The sequence below is a fragment of the Leuciscus leuciscus genome, assembly GCF_965113295.1.
Source record: "Leuciscus leuciscus genome assembly, chromosome: 22".
NCBI lineage: Eukaryota > Metazoa > Chordata > Actinopteri > Cypriniformes > Leuciscidae > Leuciscus > Leuciscus leuciscus.
In genome coordinates this window covers 28,776,341-28,797,316 of record NC_138746.1, presented here as the reverse complement: position 1 = coordinate 28,797,316, position 20,976 = coordinate 28,776,341, and the positions used below count along the sequence as shown (strand labels likewise).

General features: G+C 37.0%; 1 protein-coding gene and 1 long non-coding RNA gene across 3 annotated transcripts in view; one reads left to right on the top strand and one right to left on the bottom strand.

The window, feature by feature from the left end:
• Window positions 1-20,976, bottom strand: part of LOC309486929 (CUB and sushi domain-containing protein 1) — a 727,180-nt gene that overhangs the window by 68,811 nt on the left and 637,393 nt on the right. For both annotated transcript variants that reach the window (XM_082154400.1, XM_082154401.1), the window contains exons 38-43: window positions 17,064-17,182; window positions 16,876-16,945; window positions 16,644-16,760; window positions 8,973-9,182; window positions 1,856-2,044; window positions 565-742 (exon numbers count right to left, since the gene is read on the bottom strand). In XM_082154400.1, coding sequence (XP_082010526.1) covers window positions 565-742; window positions 1,856-2,044; window positions 8,973-9,182; window positions 16,644-16,760; window positions 16,876-16,945; window positions 17,064-17,182 — 883 coding nt within the window. The remainder of the gene's footprint in view (window positions 1-564; window positions 743-1,855; window positions 2,045-8,972; window positions 9,183-16,643; window positions 16,761-16,875; window positions 16,946-17,063; window positions 17,183-20,976) is intronic.
• LOC309487064 overlaps window positions 1-20,976 on the top strand; it is a 419,730-nt gene that overhangs the window by 331,193 nt on the left and 67,561 nt on the right. The gene's annotated exons all lie outside the window — the stretch shown is intronic.

Here is a 20,976-nt window from a genome sequence, read left to right as displayed (position 1 = left end):
TTATGAAGATGAACAGCCGATATTGCTGGGAAAGCGCCGAAGATGTATATTTCCATATTATTTTCATCAAGTCAGTACTGTTTCAGATTATTCAGTAGAAATTACAACATTTTCTTCTGTGGTCTGTTATTATTAACAAAGCTGTTATTATTCCTCAAAGATATACATATATATATACACACACACACACACATATATATCATCTTTATATTCATCTTTGAGGAATAAACAGCTTTGTTAATAATAACAGACCATAGTAATATATTGGTGTATTTAGTGGTTTGGTTTAGTCATTAAATTATTTTTATTTTTTTTATACTGTATTAAAAAAACTGCATTACAATAATATATAAAAAAGTAATTACTTAGAAAGTACAACATCTTAATACCCCCGTATTAATGGCAGGCTATTAATTGTTAAAGGGTTAGTTCACCCCCCAAAAAAATCAGAAAGCTCTCGGAAGTGGAACTTGCAATGACGATTTGCTTGACGTACAACAACAACAGCAGCATTAGTCTAGTCTGATTTTTGCCAAATGACTCGTTAAATGGAGCTGTGCTCACCAGACGGCGATATAGTCAGTCACAGGCTCAGTTTGGAGCAGGGTGAAGTTGATGTAAACTCCATGACCATGAGGCACGGTGATGAGCCAAGTGCAGTCCTGAGAGTCTGGGTACTCGTTTGGGTACTCTGGAGAGAAAATGGTGCCGTTTGGAGCCGTCACGTTGTAGCCACAGGGAGCTGTGTGCAGATAAGCATTACTCAACCATGACTGCATTAGTAATCTGTCATACAGAATGACAGCAAATGTTAAACACCAGGGAATGGAGCAAAATCTGAATGTTAGGGAAATAACTCACCCAAAAATGAAAAGTCTGACATTATTTACTCACCCTCATGTTGTTCAAAACCCCAACACACACAACCCACCACCCGCCGGCCCACAAAATTCATAATTCTCCAAAAAGGACCAAAAGCACCATAAAGACACTATAAAAAAAAAGACCAACAAACCAACTACCAAGTATGACTTCGGTAGACTTTGAATATAGAGCCCGGAGTCATATGGACTACTTTTAAGGTGCTTTTCTAATGTTTGCTTGTCCTTCTTTTGAGCTTTACAGACTTCACTATGAAGTGTTGTATGGGGAAAAACACAGCTTACAGATTTTGGAATGACATAAGGGCGCTTAAACAATGACAAAATGTTATTTTTGTTGGTGATATACTCCTATAAAGACTCCAGTAGCAGAGAGTGCTGTTTCATTTGCAGATGAGTGAAAACTGAAGAAGAGAACAAAACATTCCTGAGGCTGCAAGAAATAACATGGATAGAAGATACCGGCACAGAGTTCACAACACAATAACACAGTTAGGAAAGAAAAAAAAAAGGCCCAAAAGTCTTTGCAGTTCAGATTCCCTGCAAACGGAAGCCTGGGAGAAACAAGTTGAGCGACTGATCGATAATAGACAGGTCGGCTTTCACACTACACTACCCACGCTAATCATCAAGGCTACAATTTAGAACAGCTCCCAGTAGCCTATGTCTCCACTGTTCAGGTCTTCAAAGACTGTTTTAAAGATGGTTTTAAAACGGCTCTTATTGTACTAGTAATACAAAGTAGTAACACTTCAGTTAAAGAGCATAGTTAAAAAGGCATTTGGGAGTGTACTGATAATACCTTTGTAAGTCTTGAAAAGTCAGAGCATTTCTAAAGCTTTCTGTTTCAAAGTATGGGCAAAGGCGGCTAAAAATAACAGTGTGCTTATCACAACACAACTTGAGAAACTTAAAAGAAATGCTAACAGGGATAGAAGAAAAAATAAAACATCTCTTTATTTTCTTTCCTTTACCTTCACAGCGAGGAAAGGGTTGATTCCACTTCCTGTTGATTCCGTGCTGGCATGTTAACACAGGGTGGCCCACCAACACATATCCAGGGAAGCATTCAAATGTTATCGATTGGCCTGCATTGAAATCGCCATTGATGATGTATCCATTGTGGAATGGATATGGGTCTTGACAGTTTTGTAATTCATATGCTAAAATAACAAAAACAAAACAAAACAGAACATATGAATATCTGTATGTCTGGAAGTAGAAGTATGATATTTCCACCCTCATGTTCCAAAACCCATCTTTTTTGAAACATAAAATAAGATGTTTATGCGTTATAGAAAAGGGGGAAAAAAGTCAGTAAAATGGGTTTGGAACGATATGGAGGCGAGTAGATTATGACAGAACTTTCATTGTTGGATGCATTTGTTTATCACTTTATTTATTTACACTGATAAACAATGATTTTTTAGTGAAGTAAATACTACAGAAAAGTCTAAAGTTATTTCTACATTGAATAAGTAAGTTCAGGCAATAATAATAATAAATAAATAAATAAATATATATTAGTACTTGAACTTAAAGCTCAAACTTAAAAGTATATTTTACTTGGAATTGTTTGTTATGTTTACATGAATGATTCTTCAAGTAAATATCAAAGTTATAAAATGAAGTAACACCTGCTTAACTTCTTGATACTAATAAGAATACGGTAGCATTTTTCACTGTTTTTTAAGTTGTATTTTCACTGTTTTGTTGTTGCTTTTGTCGTTAGGTTTAGTTCATTTTCTAAAACAAGAGTTCATTTTCTACTCAAACTGACCCATTCATACTCAAAAACTATCCATTAAATGTTACCGTTATTGTGTACAAAGTCTCTGTATTCAGTTGGGTACCTCATTACTGTGTAAATTTGTTGTCTTATAGATTATACAACATTCGGCTGGTTGAAAGTGTAACAGGAAATATACTGTATTGTTTACTTAAATGTTTTTAAGTAAAGCATACACTTTAAAATCATGGCTTAATTCGGTGCTACATTGTTTGAGTAAAATTTACAAAGAGCGAGTAAAATGTACTTGAAACTTCAAATGAATAAGTAGAAATTACTCAAACTCTGGTGACACTTTATTTTGATGGTCCAGTTTAGACATTCTACTAACTATTAGTAACTTTTCAACTACATGTCAACTAGCAGTCATTAGAGTATTCATAGACTGTCTGCTTAACCCATGTGTGCCCATTTATAGTTGCCGGTGGGCAAATATGTTGTATGCACCCCCTCAATGTCAAATATGAATAGGAGGAGAACATTTGGCATCTATCTCAAAATAACTGCTTTCAACAGATCAATCTTTATTCATAAACAAATGTATTACATATATTATCCTTCGGATGAGACGTTAAACCGAGGTCCTGACTCTCTGTGGTCATTAAAAATCCCAGGATGTCCTTCGAAAAAGAGTAGGGGTGTAACCCCGGCATCCTGGCCAAATTTGCCCCTTGGCCTCTGTCCATCATGGCCTCCTAATCATCCCCATATACTGATTGGCTTCATCACTGTCTCCTCTCCACCAGTAAGCTGGTGTGTGGTGGGCGTTCTGGCGCAATATGGCTGCCGTCGCATCATCCAAGTGGATGCTGCACATTGGTGGTGGTTGAGGAGATCCCCCCTTTCATGTAAAGCGCTTTGAGTGCCAAGAAAAGCGCTATATAAATGTAATGAATTATTATTATTATTATTATATAAATTATAAATCTAAAGACTCCAACTTTTCTCTCTGTAACATCCTGATCAGGTTTGATTGTAATCATAATGTAACATTATTGAAAAACTGATTTTTTTTTTCAGTACAAAAACTGCTAAACTTTGACAAAAAGTAACTTTATATATTCAGCATTTATATATTCAGAGTTATAACTATATATTCAGGATTACATTTATATATTCAGAGTTTTAACTATATATTCGGGATTTACATTTATATATTCAGATTTACATTTATATATTCAGAGTTATAACTATATATTCAGGATTTACATTTATATATTCAGAGTTATAACTATATTCAGGATTTACATTTATATATTCAGAGTTATAACTATATATTCAGGGTTAAATTTATATATTCAGGATTTACAACTATATATTCAGAGTTTTAACTATATATTCGGGATTTACATTTATATATTCAGATTTACATTTATATATTCAGGATTTAGATTTATATATTCAGAGTTATAACTATATATTCAGGATTTACATTTATATATTCAGATTTACATTTATATATTCAGAGTTATAACCATATATTCGGGATTTACATTTATATATTCAGAGTTATAACTATATATTCGGGATTTACAACTATATATTCAGAGTTTTAACTATATATTCGGGATTTACATTTATATATTCAGAGTTATAACTATATATATATATTCAGGGTTACATTTATATATTCAGGATTTACAACTATATATTCAGAGTTTTAACTATATATTCGGATTTACATAGAATTATTTCCTGTTTGGCCCCCCATAATATACATATACATATATATATACAGTGGTTAAAGTGGGATTTGGCAGGTGGGGGAACCCTCAAATTTTGTGTTGGTGCAATAGGGAAAAATGACTCGCCGTGGGACAACATATTGAGTATCGTGGTATAGCAATACTTTTTGGGACAAGATTGTCACTGTGGCACAAGTATCACAATACTTATTTAATACTTATTTTAAAGTATTACTTTTACTTTGGAAAATTTGGATTTCTCTGACCAACATATGTGCAATTTAGGGCTTTTGAAGGCCAAAAAAATGTTTGATAAGAAATAGCTTTAAAACTTTGTCATTAGATTATTTGTCAATACCTGCTCTCTCCTCATCTTCATCTTTATTTTTCTCTCAGTCTCCTTCTTCCCTAATTCTTCCCCTCCTAAAGCTGAACTTTGACTGATAGTCTTTTCATTTATGAATCATTTTCTGAGACAAGTTAATTTACTCAAGGCTACCAGGAAAGCTGTAGCCTAAAGGCCTATTTGTACTTCTGCGTCGAACTGCCGCCGTAGAGTCGTAGGCTGTGTGTAGCGCGTGTACCCTTCGGCGTACCCTAATGATGTGCACCTCTCCAAAAATGTAACAACGCGTCAATTCTACGCGGACGCAAGCGCTGTGATTGGTCTGCCAGAACCCCTCCCTCGGGGTTTCACATGCTCCCTAGGTGCGCGTCAACGCGGACAACAACGCAGAAGTATAAATTAAAACCAACACGTTGCCTACGGCGTATAGGCTCCGGCCTAGGTCCGACGCAGAAGTATAGGAATCTTCTACAAGCTTTGGAATTTGAAAACGTCTGTTTTTAAATGTTAAAAGTCATTTTAAATAATACAAATTATAGTCTACGTTTAACGCAGTTGGTGGAATTGGCCAAGGCCGCATTAATGCATGGGCTTACCTGGGCTGAAGCCCAGGGGCCTCCCAAGTTCAGGGGCCTCCCATGTTCAGGTTCATGATGAGCTGAAAAGGTCATATTGTTTTAACTTGTCAGATTTTGTCGCTGTATGTCGCTAGTCGCTTGTGGACGTTGGTACTGTTGCTCTAATGTTATTGTTATGTTGCGTTCACACCAGACGCGAATAGAGCGTCTGGCGCGAGTGATTTCAATGTTAAGTCAATGCAAAGACGCGTTTACGCGCGTCTAGAGGTCCCGCGGCGCGAATGAGGCATTACTACAGCGTCCGCTCAGTGCCGCTGGCAACGTCTCCGCTTTGGGGTGTGTCTGTTGCTAGTGTGTTTAATCTAAGTTTTTTTCAACACACGGACAGTATCATCAGCGATGCACGCAATTACATTTAGAAATAGACAAGCTTTGTTTCCAAATGTACCAAGCAATGATCCTTTCAATTTTATAAACCCAGCAAATATAATCACAATGAACACATCCAAAATAAAATCTTTAACATAACAACTGCAAAGCGTCTAATTTGTAAACAAAATGATTTACGCACTAAATCCAGCATAAACTCACTGAGACTGTCGACAGTTTCTTTTCCATGCATCATTTTATTATATCCATGTTTGTGGTTAGTTACAGTAAATCATATAAAACAGTGAAATCACCCTCGAAATCTTCTGTCTTGCCTGCACTGCACTCCAGACGGTGACGGGAGCTGAGCTCCACTTAAAGGCTTCTTTCCTATTGGTTGTCGCTTGCGAAAATCGCTTCTCATTTGCGTAAGGTTGACTTCAAATTTAGTTGCTGTGTGTGGTTGTTAAATAAAGTGTCTTGTGTTTATGTGCTCAGTGATATGTTAATAACAATATTAAAATTGAAAACAATATAAAAAAACTCACTGTTGTAGGTCTCGAAAGAAATGAATGCATTCTGTGATGTAGATTACCTAGATATTACACTTTTTTAAAATGAGACTCTATAAATCGAGGGGATGGGGGGCCTACAAAACCTCTCAGCCCCGGGGCCTAACATTAGGTTAAGGCAGCTCTGGAATTGGCAGACGTTCCCTTAAATATCATGCGCTGTGGAAACGCGTCAAAGCATTCTCAGGTATAAATATAGGCTAATATATAATATAATAATAAATAAAATATATTACAAGGGAAAACAAATGTCCGGCGAATATCGAACCCAAAACTTACTTTACCGCGCTCAACCGCCGTGAGTGCAATCACGCATTAGTAGTCGCTGGCGTTCAGCGGGGAGGGGAGGCGTGAACCGGTGCAGATGCACTCAAATCAGACAGGAGAACCGTGACTGAGAACGTAACGTCGGGAAGCGTGTTTGTGAAGGCGCGGCCAGGCGGTGATATTCAGTTTTGATTTGATGAATGATGATAGTCATTGAATTTGATGAGAATGATTTGATTTGAATCAATTTATTTATTAATTTATCTGAGGTGCCTTATATATATATATATAAGATTTGTTTTGTTTGGATGATTCTAGAGACCTTCATGATTATGTATGTATGTATATGTATATATATATATGTCAATAAAAAATACTTATTAGTAACATGAAAATGACCTTTCTTTGGGAGGGTTTGCCTTTGCCATGCTTCCTGGAAGTAGGGGTAGGAAGTTGACAGCCTCATGTGACAGGAAGCAAGTGAATACCTTTTTTTTTTTCTTGAAATCCTTTATTTGGTTGTTTGCTTGCATGTCATTGAGACATAGAACAAGGATAACATCTAGAAAAATACTTACAAAAGGAAAATGACAACTATACACTGCGGCAACTATAGTTGCCGGTGGGCTTAAATTTAATATCGGCTAACACTTTATTTTCATGCGCCCCTAATAGACATTCTACTGACTATAAGTAACTGTAACTATATGTCAACTTATTCTACTTACCCGAAGCCTAACACCTAACCCTAACCAAACAGTCTACTAACCATCAACTGCAGTCTACTAATATTTTAATTAGAGTTAGTTGACATGTAGTTGACAATTTACTTATAGTTACTAGAATGTCTAAAAGTGGACCATCAAAATAAATTAACCCAAACTGACCAAGTTAAATTTACTTATTTTCTTTGTTAATTTTACATAACTTAGCTAAGTAGATTTTACTTAATTCCATACATGTACAATTTAAAATCTAAGTAAATTGTACTTATCGTTTTTTCTGCATATGCATTTGTAGGAGTTTCCTTTTCAGATGCAACATTTATGGGAGAAGAGTTTTTAAATGAATCATGCTTAGTTTGATTTACTAAGGTTTGCACTCGCCAATTTACTGGTATTTGCGCCATTATTTACCGCCCTAAAAAAAAGCATGGGTATTTTGATGGTCCCTTTAGAACATTCTGATGACTACAAATAACTTTTCAACTACATGTCAACTAACTCATCATTAAAGTATTAGTAGACTGTCTGCTTAATATCTGCTAACTCTTTATTGTGATGCTCCCCCAACTGACATTCTACTGACTATAAATTATTCTAATGAGAGTTAGAAGACATGTAGGTGCAACGCTACTTATACAGTCAACAGAATGTGTTGAAGGGACCATCAAAATAAAGTGAAATCAAAGCATGTCTTAAACCAGACGTCAATTTGCACTGCTCTTGGTAGATTGAGTTGGTCATTATGGAAATGTTCCGGCTGCGTATGTGTTCTTTAATTTGCACGTCATCAGTCATGCAGAACCTTCTACTCCCATCGGCGCTTTTTTGGATTTGCACTAGCCCGCTAATTTGCCCTGTTTAGTAAATCTGGTCCATTATTTGGAGATATAGAGTGACAACTGATATGCCTATTTCGCTCAATACGTTTTTTTCCTCCTCGAGTATGAGCTCTTTATTCTTTATTATCATATTGTGTGGCCCATTAAAACCTGATGTATCAAATATGATACAAAACATAAAACATATATGTAATATTTTATACTAATTTAAATGTCAAGGGTTAAAATAGTGCTAATTTGATTAGAGCCCAAATTATAAAATTACAAAAATATTTTTTGATTTAATACATTTCAAATTGGGAAACATTCATTAACGAGACTAAAATAATGTTTCAAGGAATTTATGACAAACATTCAAGCAACATACGTGCTACTAATCTGAGTATCGTCACCTGTTCAGTGAAGAAGCAGAAAGCTTGTCAAACTAGCATACGTGCATCTCCAGACAGCATTTCAAGTGCAGTGCTTATGATCAACAGCTTTAGAATCATATTATTTCATCCTGCATTATTGTTTGTGTATCAAAACATGGCATCAGTATTCCCCTCCGTCTGGCAGCACAGATCAAGGCTAAGCCTGGCTCTTTTCAACTCAGTCTAGAGTGGATAAGAAACAGAGAGAGACGAACTGTTTGACCTAAAAGTGAGGAGACCAGACAATGGTGAGTTATTTATATCGAGTGGAATCCAAGTGCACATCCAAATGCACCATCTTATTGATTTTGAAATGCTTTCAAGACCCCAGCTGTCATAATGGAGTGTCCTCCCAGTGATCTCAAAGGAACAGAATCTTTAGATATTTCCAATGATCCTTGTAAAAGGCCGTCACTCCCACATGAAGGGCCAATACAAAATCAAGGACGGCCAATGTCTACAAGAGAAGAGAGTGCAGTATGCAAATCGAAGATGGAGTGTCACCCACCTTGGTAAGTGAGTTTGAAACCCTGTCTGTTTTCAGAGTGGTCGCTGTAGAAGTGGATGACGGTTTCGTGCGTGCTACTCAGCAGAGGGGGAGGCAGTTGGCTTCCACTGAACTGTCCAATCAGAGAGCTGCTGTGGTGCGGCCCGTTGCGAACCTCTAAAAAATCATGGTTATCTTCAGAGGTGAAGTTGAGAAATTGGATGTGTGCCCCTGTGAAGTGAGAGGTCACATGTTAGACTTTCACAGTGTCAAACAGGTAGTGCGTTTTGTGCATAATTTACATAAAGAATGTCTTTAAAGTGACAGGCTTTTTTTAACCATTGACTCTGACAGGCCTGTACAGACCTGCTGTTTCTGCTGCCCTGAGACACTGTTAATTGGTGAACCGTTTTTCCCTCATGTTCATGTGTGCAAAAAAAATAAAAAAAATATGTTTGCTCAGTAATTGGCTCCATGTGAACTGTGATATTGCTGGAAAACAGGAAGGAAACTAACATATTACTAACAAACTGATCTTGATTCAACAGAAGACATTGCACTTGTCAGAATCTATGTGGCCATCTATCTATAAAAAAAATAATTTAAAAAAACATTTATTTCGACTTATGAAACATTTATTATTTTAAAATATAAATAATTCAAATTAAAAAAAAATTATTGATGTATTTTATGTTTATTTTTTTCAAAATGCGGACCAATTATCTGATAGCACAAGTGAATAATTTAATAAAATATTTCCATAAAAAAATGAGTTCTAGTATAAAAGGGTTAGCACCCCGAAAATGAAAATTGTGTCATTATTTACTCACCCTCATGTCATTCCAAATTTTGAAGACTTTCGTTTATCTTCGAAACAAAAATGAATATATTTTCTATGAAATTTGAACTTTGACACTTCAAAAAGTTCATAAGTACATAGTACAGTAAATGTAATCTATATGAATTAAATGGTTTCATCACAGTAAGTTTGATTAAGAGATGATTGCTTGTATATAATGAACAAATTCAATTTAGGCTTTTTCGTAGTTCAAAAGTGCTTGTTTGACACACAAGAGCCAATAAGGTGTGTTATTGCAAGTAAAAAGATAACCTTTAATCTTCCCTTTGCCATATTTCATGTGCTCTATGTATGTGTTTATATATTAATAAACAATTAAATTAAATCAATATATTAAGCAAGCTCTTTGTGTTTCTTCAGAAGACTTGCAATCAATTAAACTTGATTCATATGGATTATTTTTATTATGTCTTCATGAAATTCTTTTTTGGTTGCATGGAGTATCAAGGTAATGAACTGACAGCTTATAAATTTGGAATGACATGACCCCGTCTGGCTAGCGCACTTCCCATAATATTTACGCATCAGGTCAGTAGGCCGAGTTTGTGGCTGTTCGATCCCTTATGAGCCGGTCAAATGCGTTTTCGATTATTATTATTATTATTATAAAGTAAAATAACTACAGTACCTTCCGGCCAAATGAACATGAATAATGCAACGTACTGCTGATTTTTACGCTACGCCATGACGCACTACGCTACTTCTGACGTTACAAGTTGCGTAAGTTGCGAATTAGGGGCAAGTAGACTTCATATGGCCGTTTGGCCGGAAGCTAGAATTTTACTTTGTAACATGTTAAATATGAATATTTTTCTAAAACAAACTCATCGTTTTGCTTCAGAAGGCCTTTATTAACCCCTCGGAGCCGCGTGATTTTCGTTTATGACAGATGGATGCACGTTTTTGAGCTTCAATCTGTCGGTTGCAATCCACTGCCATTATAAAACTTGGAAGAGCCAGGGTATTTTTTAATATAACTCCAATTGTATTTGTCTGAAAGAAGAAAGTCATATACACCTAGGATGGCTTGAGGCTGAGTAAATCATGGGCTAATTTTAATTTGAAAGTGAACTAATCCTTTAACACCAGGTGTAACAGGGCCAAAGTCTGGGCTGGCCCTGACTACACCAGGGCTGCATATTTCTGGTTCTGTTGCTGTCACTGAAATTCATTGTGTAGCTCCAAGCCGCCAGAAAATAGCACAGTTAATACACCAGTGTGAAATTTTACAATTACGCACCATTAACTTCACCGCATCTTCAACAATTATTCAGTCTTTGTCTCCAACTAGATGATTTGAACTTAATATTTGCAACATAAAAGAAGATGGTTAGATAATACGACAACAAAAGTATCAAACAAGTCAGCCATTTTCACTGAAAGCATGTGTCGCTCCGAGACGCCTAGGGCAGCTCTTTTAAAGATTAGCTTTATTGTCATTCGGATGCGGTGCTATCCCCTAACTGCACTTAACTCTACCTATTCAGACTGTCCTAAAAGCTATAATCAGCACCCACAAAGCCATCTGTGTGTCTTATTCAAATGATTGTAGCCTGTTAACAGTGAAAGCTAATGCATTTTTGCTACACAGCTCAAACATGATGGTTCTTGCTCTTGTTTGTGCAGTGGCTGCTTGATAAGGCAGAAAATTGCTTTTGGATATCTCAATGTTACATTGTTTTCTTCCAAGTTAGAGGGGGTCGGAGAATAAATAGTTGTGCTCCAGGATAAGTGTGAATGGCTTTTTTTATTTATTTATTTTATGACATGCAATTGCCTTGTTAACAGCTGGAATGGTTTCTTTGTTCTCAACTCATTTGAACTGTGAGGCGGGAGAGAGCAAATGGGCTACGACTAAATGACTTGCGTCGACTGCCAAAGTCTCAAACAACATCTTAAAATTTCAGATAAATGAAACCAAATAACACTCTTGTGTCAAGTGTCAGAACATCAGATAGAAAGGAAGTATTACTTTGTGTCTGCCGGTATTCAGCAAGATGCTATCTGCTTTTTGGGTAAATACCAGATGCATGAGTCTACTCATGCAATTCGTCTGCTTAGTCAATTGGTGTCATTAATGAAACACGAGTGAATTTCTATGTGAGACGTTCAGGAAATCACTCTTGCGCAATTGTCACATTCAATTCAATGCTTTTGTTCCATCAATGAGACTCACAGACTAAACAAACTCATGAACACTGTCAAAATAAATTGTGTGGGTTCAAACAAGAGCTAGCTTTACTCAAATATTGACATTTTAACTATTATAATTTTTTTTTTTTTTAAAAGACGATGTAAGACTAAAATACTAATGTAGGCTCTATTAAATGATTTCTCAAAAAAAACATCTTCTTTTTTTTTAACAGTTCTTTAAAATAAACAAAGCAATTAGCCAAAATCAGATTTTCTTGATGGAGGAAAAATGTGCAGATTTTGCAGCCCTCATGCTATTGAAAAACGTAAAGTCAACATGATCTTCTGTCCCCTACATAGGATAAGATTTTGAAGAATGGATGGATGGATTAAAGGCAGGGTAGGTGATTTTTTCAAGGAACATTTTTTGTTATGCTGGTTGAAAGCCTTTTCTGCCTTCTCCTGATAGCAATTACTAAGCTAAGTGGTCTAAATGTATTTGTATATATCTTGTCTGTGGAAGGCGTAGGACCATTAAATGTTGGTCCAATCATTGCATTGCTCAAACATGAATTGGGGCTCAGGTCAGGAAGCAGACAGACTGGCTAAACCGACCGTCTGCCAGCTGTCTCACATCACCAAGGTCAGATAAATCCCATCACATAGAGACTCTTTCACCTAGATATCATCATATAGAGACTGTTTCTGTTCCCCGAATTAGGACATACAAAAAACTTCCAAACCCATCTAAGGGTAAAAATTGAATTGATGTTCAACAAATAAAAAACAGATATACTACAAATGAGCAAATGATAAAGCTTGGGTTGCTGAATATTCAATCCCTTACTTCAAAAGCACTTATTGTTAATGATATTATTACAGACTATAACCTGGATGTGCTGTTTTTGACAGAAACCTGGCTAAAACCAAACAATGACATGACTTTAAATGAGTCCACCCCCCCAAGATTACGGTTATAAACATGAACCTTGTCTGAAAGGCAAAGAGGGAGATGTTGCTGTAATTTATAGTAATATTTTCAGAATTACTAAGAAGTCAAGTTTCAAATTTAATTCTTTTGAAGTGTTGGTGCTTAATGTAACAATATATAGTGTAAATGATAAACCACATTTGAGATTTGTACTGGCTACTGTATATAGGCCACCAGGGCACCATACACACTTTATCAAAGAATTTGCTGACTTTCTATCAGAGTTAGAACTGGCTGCAGATAAAGTCCTAATTGTTGGTGATTTTAATATACATGTAGATAACAAAAAAGATTCATTGGGATTGGCATTAAAATTCTGAACTCTACTGAAGCTAGACAACACGTGTCAGGACCTACTCATTGTCGTAATCATACTCTAGATCTAATATTATCACATGTAATTAATGTTGATGCCGTTGAAATTCTGCAGCAGAGCGATGACACCTCAGATCATTATCTAGTCTCAAGTAAACTTCATTTAGCCAAGGCTGCAAAGCCAACTCTGTGTTACAAATATGTTAGACCTATCACTTCTGCCACTAAAGATTGTTTCATCATCCTGATCAGTTTCATCATCTCAGCATCCCAGATAGCTTAGAAGAACTCGATATTGCGACAGACAGAACATTCTTTAAAATAGACTCGAAAATGATGTTGGCATTAGTGGAAGGCACAAGGCACAAGGCTCAGTACTAGGACTGTTGCTGTTCACTCTGTACATACTACCCTTGGGAGATATCATTAGGAAGCATGGCATTAGTTTTCACTGTTATGCTGATGATACTCAGCTCTATATTTCTTCACGCCCTGACAAAACTTACCAATTCACAAAATGAACGGAATGCATAGCTGATCTAAAAAACTGGATGACTAGGAATTTCCAACTACTTAATTCTGAAAAAAACAGATTCTAATTATTGGACAAAAAACGTCCTCACGTATTAACCTAGAATACTGTCTAACACTTGATGGCTGCTCTGTCAAGTCTTCGTCATCGGTTAGGAACCTGGGTGTGCTCTTTGATACCAATCTTTCTTTTGAAAGTCACGTGTCTAGTATCTGTAAAACCGCATTCTTTCATCTTAAAAATATATCGAAATTACGTCATATGCTCTCAATGAAAAATGCAGAACAATTAGTTAATGCGTTCATGACATCAAGGCTAGATTATTGTAATGCTCTTATGGGTGGTTGCCCTGCACGCTTAATAAATAAACTACAGCTGGTCCAAAACGTAGCAGCTAGAGTTCTTACTAGAACCAGGAAGTATGACCATATTAGCCCGGTTCTATCAACAAAGCATTGGCTCCCTACTAAACATCGTATACATTTTTAAATATTGCTGATTACTAACAAAGCACTAAATGGTTTAGCTCCGCAGTACTTGAGCGAGCTCTTAACGCATTATAGTCCTTCACGTCTATTGCGATCTCAAAATTCCAGCCAGTTGATAATACCTGGAATATCAAAATCGACTGCTGGCGGTAGATCCTTTTCCTATTTAGCACCAAAACTTTGGAACAGTCTTCCAAACATTGTCCGGGAAGCAGACACACTCTGTCAGTTCAAAGCTAGACTATCTCTTTGACCTAGCATACACATAACACATTATAGACTTATGATGTTTTATAAACAACGTTCGGGAGGAGCACGTTCAAATAATCAATCCAATCAACTTGTCATCAAACAATTACTATGTCTACCCCTATCAGCATGAGAGGAAGCATATATATATATATATTCACTCTGTCAACTCACCTAACATTCCTTGACAGTTTTTCAGCATCCCCAGCCAGTAATACGGGGGGAGTACTCTGGGTTCGGGCCGAATACCGAGCCCGGAGCCCTCTCCTCGGACAGCACGCCAAATATGCTTTTATTCTATCTGACTTATTTGTAAGTGTGAACTCGTGAACTATAATTCATTGTTAGGCTGCATAGATTAGGTCAGACGGAACCGGGAACAGTCCCCATAAATCCTGATGTACTCGTTACATCATAAGAATAATGGGGTCTACGCTAATATTAGTCTCTCTGTTTATCCCGAGGTTTACCGCAGTCCGCCGGATCCAGGCCGTATCCAGAACTGATGAAGGACCTGCGCCTGGACACGATGACAACACAGTCCTAAAGTGTCAACCAGTCCCTCCCCTGTTTACTGAAGTCAGCCGGATCCCGGCTGTATCCAGATAAGATGGTGGACCTGCACCTGGACCCATCCATGACGCATCGCTGAAGTGCCAGCCTCATGAGCCCTGTGAAGGCCTCATCGACACGACAGCCATCCGCACTGATCCTCAACAAACTCGTCTCCAAACCGGCGTGATGACTCCGACCTCCAACCAGATGGAACTGGATAAATATTCTGAATGTTCTGATCCAATCTGACTTCTGACCTGTAATGCTGCCTGGATCATAATCATACACTGTTCGCTCGTTGGCCAGAGGAGAACTGGCCCCCGACTGAGCCTGGGTTCTCCTAAGGTTTTCTCTCCATTCTGTCACCTGATGGAGTTTTGGTTCCTTGCCACTGTTGCCTTGGCTTTTGGCTTGCTTAGTTGGGGACATTTAATATTCAACAATATTATTGATCTGCCTTACTTAAGGTGGACGATGACACAATTTTCTTCTAGAAACAAACTTTGTTGTATTATTTTCATGTTATCACTGTGAAGATGCTTTGATGCAATTTGTATTGTAAAAAGCGCTATATAAAAAAAGGTGACTTGACGACTTCGGTCCGATGTCCTACTTGCCAACCAACGTATGTATTATCACACCTCCACGCACCCTACTCGCGCAGACATCACACGTCATGAGCGCGTTTCATGCTATGCAGGGTTAGACAGACGTCAGTCACAGAGCACCGCAACCAAAACAGTACCCACTTTTTACAGTTCCTCCTGAACCAAAACAACCAGCTTATGCTGCGTTCATGCCATAACTACTGTAATTTGGAAGAGATGGAGACGTTATACTCGGAGTTTGGGTCTCAAATTTATGTGTTTCAAATGGCTGAAATGGACCTGCAGCAGTCAGGTGGTACAGTTCAGTGCTCTTTAAGTTGTTTATCTGCATTATGTATTGTAATGTTATGTGCTTTGAGACAAGAGGGCATTTAACACCGCTTTTGTTTGCTCTTTGCTGTACATGTGTTTTGAAGGAGGCATGGCTTTGGTGAGAACTCTGAAGGTTTGCTATTGCTAGCCTCTGCGAAAATTGCCTACCCCACCTTTAAATGCTGTTTTCAATTAATGTTACCTACTGGTAGTGAAACAAGACAAAAGTCGAGCAGGATTTGATTTTGTCCACTGAAATTGTCCGGATCAAGAAATTTTGGCATTATATACAAAAAAGTTGGAAAAAAAGAAGTTGTGATTTCATCTGAAAATTAAACTTGCATCAGAAGTGGAGGTATTTATTTTAATTTTTTACATTTTAATGAAGAATTGTGACTATTTAATGTTCATAATTTGTTCACAACATGACCAGGAAAGTCCATTCAGAAAATATATATAGCCAATTTCAATTTCATGTAGACTTTTAAGTCAGTAATTTCACTAAATAAGTTAGTTTCCCCTCAATGCTGGTCATAATGTACCAGCACACTGCAGTTTACAAGATGAAGAGGACAAAACTTCTTGAGAGAAACCGTTTTAAGTTGTAATCTCCTGACAGCTGATTCAGTAGCAGCTCTCGGCGCACTCACCGTATCCAATGGGAAGCACGATTCTCCAGGTGCAGTCCAAGTTTCCAGGGTAGTTCCCAGGGAAACCCGGGCTCAGGACCACGTTGCTCATATCGTACAGACTCCCGCCGCACTTCGCTAAAAAACACAAGGAGACATAAAAGAGAATGCCAAAGGTGTTTGAAAATGAAAAACTATGTAACAGTCGTATGGCTAAGAAAATGTGCCATCTGATTAGAATGGAAAGACATACCAATACAGAGTGGAGGGGGGTAATTCCAGCGACGCACGGTTCCTGGCATACACGTTATGTGAGAATGTCCCTGGAAAGCAAGAGGTCACGTGATACCCTTTTCTACCACATGATTGCTCTTTTGTACCTGTGTGCAAATGAGGCATACTGTATGTGTGTGTCAGGGATGTGGAAAATCAGCACCATACCTGAAGCACATATCCTGGCTCACAGCTGAATGACACAACCTCATTCACCATGTACCTGTCGCCATTCTTAATGCCATTGGCTGGGATCACGGGTTCTGGGCAGGTTGTCAGTCCCACAGCTAAATGGATCAGAGAAGGCATTGAGAAACAGAATCAGCATATTATACCATAACTCTCAAAAACAGATACAGTTATAGTGTCAGGTTTTCCCAATCATTTGAACGCATATGCTCATTGTAGTTTTATGCTGTCTTTTATCCACTCGATTTCAGTGCGTAAATTCAGTACCATAATAGACTGTGCAAGATGTTGCCATGGCAACGGCTGTGGTGTGGTTCATGAGAGCGTTTTCTGTCTGCATTTCTCTTGTTGAGATATGCCACACAACGGGTGGCTTTGTCACAGTGGTGTGCTTTTTTCTGTATTTTTGTACTCACGAGTGTTCGTTTGTGATAAAGTTACAATGTAGAAATATGTCTACAAACAAAAGAAGATGAAAAGAGAAAAATGCTTTTGTGATCTTTGATGGTCGCTACAACTCAATTATAATAATACATTAATAATGATACATTAAGAAGTCAATTAGTTCTGAATGCAAGATGATGTTTCATGGTCAGCGTGCACCATTTCTCAAGTGTTTTACTGTGGGCGAGTGTTATTTTAGTATCAATCAGATACTAATAAAAAAAATATATTCACATTTTAACTTTATTGTTTTTTGTCTTTTAAAAAAAAAATGTTTATTTAGTTTTTTCGTCAGTTTTAGTTATTTTAGTACATAAAGTTAAACTAAATAAAAATGATACATTTTACCCTGATAACTAGCTGAAATAAAATATACACCTTTTAATATTTTATTTCAAGGAACAAAACTTTTTATTTTGATGGTTTTAGTTAACCACAATGACCCTGCTGTGGGGTCTCTCAGAGGATGTACTATGAAACTGGGCAGGGAAAGAGCTTATGTTCTGAGAGCTGAGCCAAAGATGACAGCTCAAAGCTGATGGCGATATAGCAAATTGGTGCGGTTTGCCAAGGCCCTCTCTTTCTCACTCCATTTCATCTTTATTCATAGCCCTCCAGTACATCAGAGTCAACATGATTCTTACATTTTCAACAAAGCTAATGTTGCAGCATATATTAATCTGAGTGGTGTGGCCCTCTGAAGTGAAAAGGCAAAGTCCCACTCAGTGTCACCATTATGTTCAGTTTGTTTAGTTATCATGGACTTTTAGTTTGCATTCAGTAGTTTCTATCTCTATTTGTTCATTTTCCCACCACTCCTTGGTCATCATGGTTTCTGTAATTATGAATTCATGTGTATCAACTGTAATTAGCTAATCTGTGTTCACACTACATAAGTTTCTTCTTCACCGTCATTCAGTGTCCAGTCACGTTTATACCTGTGTGTGTGTATTTCTGCTACCTGTTTGGATTATAAGTAGTGGTGCACGATATATCGGCCGCCGATATAATATCGGCCGATATGGTCATTTTTTTACACATCGGTATCGTTCCGATGTCAAAATATGGCCGATGTGAACAGGCCGATATTTGACGTGTGAAGTTGAAGATGAAGTTGACGATGCTGACTCGATCTTAGCAGTAGTGAACGTGCCTGAGAGAAATTCACATTTCATACAGATGACATAAGCAGAGAACAGTCTGTTTTCTTTCGTTTTGAATTGTTCTGTTTAAAAATAGACATTTCAAGCTTTCTATATATGTCTCCAGTCTGTGAGGCAGGTAGATTTCGGTTCATTTATGAGACGCGCTCCAGGTTCACGCGCCGTCGCCTCCGTGTCCTGATTAAATATTTTCTACTATATTTACTTCTTATTTAATTAAATCCAGGCAATTGGTTGATGAAACATTTATCAAAATTAAGATACAATTAAAGGTGGGGTATGTGATTTGCAAAACGGCCGGCAGATTTTGAAAATACACAACTCAAATGGTCCTACCTTCTTTCCTTTGACTCCACCCATTCAAAGAACATGGACATGGATGGTACGACCGTTTGATTGACGCACTTACTGTCCAATGATTCTAGGTGGTCTTGGAAATGATTGGCTGGAGTTTTTCAAGTCCTGCCCGTTCCACAGATGATTAAATTGCTTAATTTTTATTTCAGTGCTTCTAACTCAGTGGCTGTAAGTGGGTTAGGAATAGGATTTTAAGTGATTTTGAAAAAATGGCCAAAAAAGAGAATTACATACCCCACCTTTAATACAAAACGAAAATAAATTTAAAGACAGGCTTTTTGTGCTTTCTGTTTGAGGTCTCTGTGAAAGTTTTAAAGCAGTCTTAGTGGCGCTTTCAGAGCGCTCACGTCAACTGTCCCGTCCGTAACATTGTTAACGCAGTCCAGTGCGACTTATGTTTTTTTCCTCTTCATGACACATTTTTGACTGATCGTTTTTTGACTCGTAGATATTTGAATATATTGCTTGATATCTGATACCCGTTCAAATTAGATTTTTCTCAAAAGTGACAGCACGTGTGATTTGTGGATTACTGATAAGCGCGAGTGGAGAAACAGGCGTTTATTGATTCATTCTCAGTGTTGAGAAACGTAGCCTTCATGTGTTACGTTATTGTATTAATAATAACTAAAGTAGCCTACCTAATTATGTTACATATTTATTTTGTATGAAAACTCGTTCGTTACTTATGGATTAAAAAGTAGGCTACCGTTGTATCAGTGCTGCGCAAGCTCTCTCTCTCACAAACACGGACGCGCGCACACACAGAGAGAGAAGATAATTGTAAAATGAAAAATTGACGGGCTAAGTTTAAATTTTGTTCTTGCTTGTTTTTTTTTCTGTCAAAAATATCAGAAAGTATTTTGTATTATCCATCCGTGTTTTTAAAATTCGTTAAATGATGGACGTTTTACTGTTAACACAGCCCATGTCGGATTCGTCTTATAGCCTAGGCTACTTGTTATTATTTTTAGAATGATTCGTTATGCTATTATTGGACTCCTGTCTATTCATTGTCAACTGTTTTCTATAAATATGTTTGTATTGGCTAACATTGAGACAGCACGTCACAAATAGAAGCCCTTTTCCCTGTGGTATTTTTTAGTATCATAATTATTTGGATATTGGAATAATAAATAAAGTATCTTAATTTTACACAATGTTCCTGTTTTGTTTTGTTTTACTGTTTTCTAAGGGTTTCTTAATTTTAGACAAGTTGACCAGCACACATTACTGTATATGCAATGCAGTATAATGCATGTGTGTCGTATGTGACATATTTTGCACACAGGTAAAGGTGCCCAATATCAGTCATTTCTAAAGTAAAAAAAAAAGAAAATGTGTTTTGGAAAATAGCTCTTTATTTGATAATCATTAAAATTTGTTTTCTATACAGAGATATAGACATCGGCAAATATCGGTATCGGCCATAACAGCAATATTAATATCGGTTATCGGTATCGGCCACAATTTTCACATCGGTGCATCACTAATTATAAGTAAACTTTGTGTTGGAATCTTAATCTTCTGTGTGTCCGTCTGCCTGCCTGCACACACCCGTAACACTCAGCATTGGAGTTTTTTTTAGTTCAGTTCCATTCAGTAAATAAATTCTGTTCCTGTTCCATTTGGTGTTTCTGGGTTGAAGGCATAAGGAACAGCATTTACCTAACTCTAACAAGAAAATCATAATATTTGATATACACTGAACAAAAAATGTGAAATGACTGTCTCATTTTTTTAAAGTGAAAATTATGGTTTTTACTACTTCTAACTTATTTATCTATTTTTGTTCAGTCTGTCTAAAAGCAAATAATACAACCTAGAGGGGGATTTTTTTTTTCTATAAATAGTATTTACACTTCAGTGTGGATGTGCAGAACAAACTTTACTGACTGCAGAAATTACTGAGGGTTTTATTTTTTTCG